Here is a 6,896-nt window from a genome sequence, read left to right as displayed (position 1 = left end):
ACCTGCGCTGCCCCTCGCCCGCGGCCGGCACCACCTGCACCGCAGCTCAGCACCTGCCTCTGCCGCCCTCCTCTCTCAAGCAAACACATGCACAGCTTTCACCCACGGCCCACATCATTCTTTTTTTGTTCCCCAGAAAGGCCCAGGTATGAAAGGAGAGGAGCGTGGATCCGCTGCTCCACACTGCACCCCTCAGCCTGCTGTGCTCCCTGGGAGGCCCTGCATGCACACACACCCCTGTCTGGGGACTTAGCAGTCCTGTACAAGAAATAAATCCTGCGCTTGGTGGGGAGCCCCAGCCCAGCTCAAGGCAGACACAGAAGAAGCCATTGGGCTCATCTGCATAGCCATCATTTCAGAAGGTGCTTCAGAAGGACAAGACCATGCCCTTCTCTTTGCCCACAGTTCGTTTTCCTTCGCTCACCAAGGTTGGCACTTCTGGCAATTATCACGCTTGGACAAACTGAGCTTTCCCAAGCTGTTCTGTTTTCAAGCAAAGTTAGGCAGATTCCAGTGCTGTACCTCTTTACAACAGCAAGGAGCTGCATGCTTTTCCAGACCTTTACCTGACACCGTATTGAAGTAGTGCTTGCGGTAGCACTGAAGACCTGATGGTGCAGAGGCACTCAGCTATCAAGGACCTTCCATTCGTGACTGCTGTTCCTACAGAAGCAGCATGAAGAGGGCCCAGTGGAGACCGTGGCACTGACTGTGCAAAGTGCAGTACATCGTAAGAGACCAGCCTGCTCCAAAAAGCTAGAGAAGAAGAGGAAACAGAGAGAAATAAAGTGATTTACCCAAGGTTAAAAAGCAACTTGGTGACAGAGACGGCAGGCAATAAAACCTAACAAAGCTGACTTGTTTGTCTAATCTGTGAGATTATGTTGCTCTGAACACCTGCTGCCATACACACCGTCCTGCCTTGTTTAATATATGATGCATTGACTGGTTATTGGCAGGTTGTTATGTTACTGCTCAGATTGAAAATGCTGTTCAGACCATCACTGACAGGCTGGTTTTTAATACCTCACATCACTCTCCTCATGAAAACTTTCCCTAGAAAGACACTTTGGGATAAATGAAGAGGATTACCCTATCAAATCACTTCATGAGAAGTGAGTCAGTAGTCAGTAGATCTTGTCTAAAGTTTGGCTTAGCGAGGGGGCCTTATAAATGGACAAGACTCTGCAGTCAGTGTGATCTTTCCATTGATCTCACACCAAACTGCAGTTCCAGTGGTTCACATACTTACGTACACTAAAACACAGGAAGCACATATATACTTAGAGTTAGAGATCACCAGCTGCAATAATTGCTTGATTATATCTGCTAACTCATTATTTGTGCTTAGGATAGCATTCTCCTCCCCTGAAGGCAATGAGAACAGGGTATTTTCATCAGCTCCCAGAAGATACAAGAGATGGCCCATAATGATTGGGGTGGGTTCAGCTTTAATGGATAAAAAAATAAATTCTTTCCTAGATTTTCCTTTTCTTCCTGAAGCAGAAGAACACTTTGCCTATTTCTGTTCTAACATGCAGCACAACCTGAAGGAGAGCTAGGGTTAGGGCAAAATAAATTGGGGATATTGCCTGAGCATCGGGGCCAAGCCAGGGGATGGGACAACACCCTGACCCAGCATGAAGGCAGCAGGCACCAGGGGCAGAGATGAAACCAAAGATGCAACTAATACTTTAGACAGACACCATAGTCAGGTCAGTTGTGGCCACCAGTCAATTCAGTGTCACCCTTTCCCAGGCAGGGAAGTGCCACCCCACTCGCAGGTGTGACTGGGGGACCTCACATCCCATGGGTGTGCATCAAGGGCCTGAGCCAGGGGGGCCTTACTGGCATGCCTTGGGTGTCCCAAACTCTCCTGGGCTCCAGGCAAGTGTTCAAGGTTGCGAGAAACGAAGAGCTGAGTCATGACAAGCCCTGTATCTGGATTGCGATGGAGCATGCTCGTGTTGCACTTTCTCGGGAAGTGATGCCAAATGTGTTTATACAAACACAGCCCAACATGACTGAGCAAACATTACTCATGGTTTTGACAGACGTTTGCCTTTGGGGTAAGAGTGAGCACAACCACGGGGTCAACAGTTCAGAAGGTTAGGAGGGGAAAAAAGGGGGAGTGTACACAGAACAAGTTGTTCCCCACTCCTTGTGATGGGTCTCAGTCTTACCCCCTTCACCCATGAGTCCACAGAAGCCTGTCAGATGCCTGGTGGTAAGGTTCAGTTAGTTTATCATCAGTTATGGAATAAACATAGCACTTCGATTATCATTAATAATATTTATTTTGGAAAAATATTTTAAAAATGAATTTCTTCATTAACAAAACAGTAAAAAAACTCAAATAACATTTGCACAATATTCCATAAATACATTTATATACAAAAAAATATAGTCACATAGACCCGAAGTGCCTTTGTACATATTTACCAAAAAATTTAAATTATAAAAAAATGAACATCACAAAATACTCAAGCTTTACAATCATCATGAAAATATTTTTACAGATTCAAAAAAATAACACACTTTTCTCACCTAGTAAAAACACATTTTAGTATCAAAAAAGACAATAAAGGCAGTGTTTGTGTCTCTAATTCAAGAAAAGACTGGCTCATAAGAATCCAAAATATACACTTCAGGCAGTGCATGCTTCTTATGTAGTAATTAAGTCCATTCATTTAAATATATATAGAAAAGCAACTGACCATAGTGCAATGATAAAATTCGTAAAAGGCAGTGCAACAGTAATCCTTGAACACAGACCCTTGCCTGGTGTCCATCTTGTTTCTCTATTTTGCAGTCACTTTGCTAACTTCAGTAGAGAACCAGCTCAAGCCTGAATTTAGTTTCTCAGCAGCAGTCAGTGAAGGAATCTATCTCCCATTCCTCTTTCAGCAGCATTCGTCGGGGCACATCTCCTCTGAAATTGTTCTGAACAACCACCTTGCCATATCGCCTCTGGTTTACACCTGGTGAGAAAAAACACAAGCAGAGATCGGGAGAGGTTAATGGAAAGTAAGAAGAAGGCTGTAAGGCTGCAGAGGGTCGGGACTCTGCACCAGGAAAGAACGGACTCTGCATGAAGTACACTAAGGGGTAGGTCAGCAGACCACCCCCACACTATAATTGTACTTTTGCCTGCAAAAGTCATCATACCCATAACAGCACTGAGCTTGTCTTTACAACATCCACAGCACGACAAACTCAAGCTGGCTGGATTTCAACAGGTACAGATCACTGTGGCAGCACAGAAAACAGTTAGCTGCCCTGACATGTGTTAGATGAGGGTTGCACACCAAGACTTTTCTCTGCTGTTCCAACTGCCAGGCAGTATACTAACCTCAGTTGCTATGATGCACTCATCTTTCTCTTCTGATATGACATACACCGACTGGTACTTCGTGTCCTTTGAAGTGGAGTATACTGAATCTGGTCGTTTTCTTTCAGAAGTATCACTATTGAAGACAAAAAGAGACAACATAGGTCATATGGCTGTTGCTTAACGCTACCTATGAGACACACATACCCCCTTCAGAGCCAAGCTTCCCCCTGCACTCAGATGCAATAGATACCTCTTTAGTTGTACTGCACTTTTCTCCTCTGCCTCTGAATCATACGTTTCACACTTGGCTTCACATTTGCTGTGCTCCTCTTTAACAGAGTCCTCATTCTTGAGTTCATGCACCAAATTGTAATCCACTGATGGGTATCTGACTTTGTAGCCATTTTTATCAGAGTTATCACTGTGAAAGTCTACTTTCTTATTCGTGTTTTTAATCTGAGTGGCACCAATTACACTTATCGAAATGTCCTTCTCACGCTGGCAGTTTGCCAGGTTGTTCATGGTCTCAGTCTCGCTCCTGCAGGCATCAGGCTGGTGGTGCCTCTTCTGCACTCGGAGCCTGACGCAGACAACCACAGCAGCGCACCCCAGCAACAGCATGAGGACCAGAATAATCCCAGCACAGACGGCGATCCAGGGGAATTGGGAGTTCTGGCCTTCTGTGTATTTCTCGGTGAAGTCTACGATGACTGGTCCCTGAGGCGGCTCAGGGAGCAAAAACTGGCAGTTGAGCCCGCCGTACCCCCGGGCACACTCACAGACATAGCGGTTGTTTCTTTCATGGCAGGTGGCCCCGTTGTGACAGGGGTTGTGTTCGCATCTGCTCACCGGGGTGCTGCAGTTCTTCCCGTTGTATCCTGGAGGGCAGGTGCAGGAATAGTCATTGATGCCATCCTGGCAAGTCCCTCCATTGACGCAGGGAGAGGAGGCGCAGTCATCCACGTTATCATCACAGTGTCTCCCCGTGAAGCCAGCCTGGCACTGGCATATGTAGGAGTTCCCCAGGTCGACGCACTGGGCTCCTGCAAGACATCAAGGGGGATGAGCACTGAGTGGTGGGCAGCCAGACCTGACAGCCTCCCACCTGCTGCTCTCAGGGTGACCATCACAACCAGCAGCCTATAAAAGCTTTCTTTTTGAGAGGTTAGCTCAACCTTTGCCAAGTCTGATCCACCATTAAAAGTATAGGGGTTTTTTTAAGGATGATATTTATTAATCAGATCTACTTTTCATTCACCATCCTATTCCCTTTTTGATATTTCACTCAGCTTGGACAGCAAAGCTAGCCCAGATCAAGTTAATATCACAATCTCACATTACAGAGTTTGAGTGACAATGAATGAGGAGGACTGCAGCAAAGAAAGTCTTCACTAGTTTAATCAAAACAGGAAGATTACTGTTACCAGACTACAAGTAATAATATTTGGCACTTTTATGGCATTTTGCATCCACAGACCTCAAAGAGTCTTTGCAAAACATTTACAAGTATAATCCTCCACATTTTTATGCAGGAAGCTTCAGGCCAAGTTACCTGGCCACAGTCACCCCTTGAAAAAGTGCTATCTGCAAGCAATGTCCCAAACCACAAAGTACAGTTCCTCCACCAAGTTAACTATTGACATGACATGGACCACGATTGATCAGTGGGCCTTGTTATGAACTCCAGACCAGAAGACAGAGTAACTGCACAGTCTCCTCTTAGAAGGCTGGTGTAGCGTGTTTGGCCTTACCATTAGCACAAGGGCTGGAACTGCAGTAATCAATTTTCTTCTCACAGTTGAACCCAGAGTAACCCAGTGGGCAGCGGCAGCTGTATCCCCCATCAGGGTTGTCGGTGCATCGCCCACCGTTGAAGCATGGTCCATCAGCGCAAGTCATTGCACTCAGCTCACAGTTTTTACCATAGAAGCCTGGGGGGCAGGTACAGGAATAGCTGTTCTCGAGGTCCTGGGGGGAGAAATGAGAAACGTTCAAAATATTTATCTGAAGCTGCTTTGAAATCCGAAAAGGGATTTTGATAATCAGTAAAACTGACATTAACTCTTCTCTTGGGGTTTCAGATGGCAACTCAAACTTACAGTGCAGCTTCCACCATTCTTGCAAGGGTTGGCGTCACATTCATTGATTTCAATCTCACAGTTGGAGCCTGTGTACCCAGGCCGGCAAGAACAAGTGTAGCTCCCCTGACCGGTGTTGGTGCATGTGGCACCGTTCTTGCAGGGCTTGTGGTGGGTACAGTAGTTCAGGTCTGGAAAAGATTTATTTCAAAAAAGAGAGCAGTCAAGATACTTGCTCCTTTGCAAAGCTAGCACAGGGTGGGTGAGCTGGAAATAGCCCCTTGCTTTCTGCATTTTAAAACAGACACTCAGGCAAGGACTGAGAACTCACCCTGGTTACAGAAAAGGCCACCCCAGCCTTCCTGGCAGTTGCACTGCCACGGCTGCTGACAGGTACCATGAAGGCAGCCTGGGTATCGGATGCACTCATCACAATATCGCCCCTGCCAACCCACTCTGCATCTGGAAAAAAAAAAAAAAAAACAAAAAAAAAAAACCAAACAAACAACAAAGTCTCATCAGATTTAGACTTCTCACAGTTGGAAACCCTACCACAAACTCTGCAAACACACTGATGCCAGGGATCAAGTTTCCAAAAGCCCTCAGTGATCCTTCATGTGAGAAAGTCACCGAGTCCAACTGTAGCATCAGCTTTCATCAGTCCCAGCTATTTCTTCCACTTCTTTAGACAGAGACATGGTTCCAGGTAGTTAATTTGTTTACTCTAATAACAAACAGCTAAACCTCACACACAGCACTGTAAACTCGTTAGGTTAATATTAATGGCACTGATGTTTGACTTGTAGATTAATACTTTGATCTGGCATCACCTGGGTATCTCAAATTGCCATCTAATATGAAGGAAGGCATTTAAACCGACCCTTCAAATGAGCAATGGCTTACTTAACACCAGAACATCATTAAAGACAAAGAAGGGAATGGGAGGAGAGTGGAAAACTTACTTGCATTCCCCAGGTTTGTCGCAAAAGCCGTGTTGCTCATCGCATCCAGGCAAACAAATCGCTGTAAACAAACCAAGCAGGGAGAGACATCAGCACTGGGGCCAAATGCCTCCCTTTTACAAGTCCCATCCCAACAACACCTTGCGGGTGGAGAGCGAGCCCCTTTTACTAGGTTGGGGCAGTCAAATGCAGCTGAGTTAATCTCTGGAGCCTGCAGGAGTATTGATCTTGCCCTGTAACTGGGCACTTTACTTATCGCCAGGGACGAGCATTCTTCTTAATACAGTTGCACACAGACAAAAGAAGGCTCACAATTGCTCCCTTCCCCACAGCCCCTCACCCCCCTTCCCTTCCCAGTGAGGGTCAGAAGTCCTTTTTTCCAATTCTATGCACACAGCTCCACCTCTTAATATCCCCCGAAAGTGTGTGTGCAGATAAGAGTGGACAGCTGGTGTGCAGGGTGCCAGTGCAAGACAGCTGCTCTATTGTCTATTCTCTCCCAGCAGCTGCCCCACTGCAACA

At 46.1% G+C, this 6,896-nt stretch overlaps 1 protein-coding gene across 1 annotated transcript; it reads right to left on the bottom strand.

Annotated features, from left to right (window-relative positions):
• Nucleotides 1-2,304: 2,304 nt before the first annotated feature.
• Nucleotides 2,305-6,435, bottom strand: DLL1 (delta-like 1 (Drosophila); the record flags this gene model as incomplete). The annotated part of the gene is made up of 7 exons (XM_010079449.1): nucleotides 2,305-2,981; nucleotides 3,353-3,467; nucleotides 3,585-4,377; nucleotides 5,086-5,302; nucleotides 5,434-5,603; nucleotides 5,744-5,874; nucleotides 6,375-6,435. Coding segments are annotated over 7 exons (1,493 nt in total), but the record flags the coding sequence as incomplete, so codon positions are not given.
• Between the last annotated feature and the right edge of the window lie 461 nt (nucleotides 6,436-6,896).

The sequence above is a fragment of the Pterocles gutturalis genome, unplaced genomic scaffold (assembly GCF_000699245.1).
Source record: "Pterocles gutturalis isolate BGI_N339 unplaced genomic scaffold, ASM69924v1 scaffold5589, whole genome shotgun sequence".
NCBI classification, from domain to species: Eukaryota; Metazoa; Chordata; class Aves; order Pterocliformes; family Pteroclidae; genus Pterocles; species Pterocles gutturalis.
This window is presented reverse-complemented; position numbering and strand designations above follow the sequence as displayed.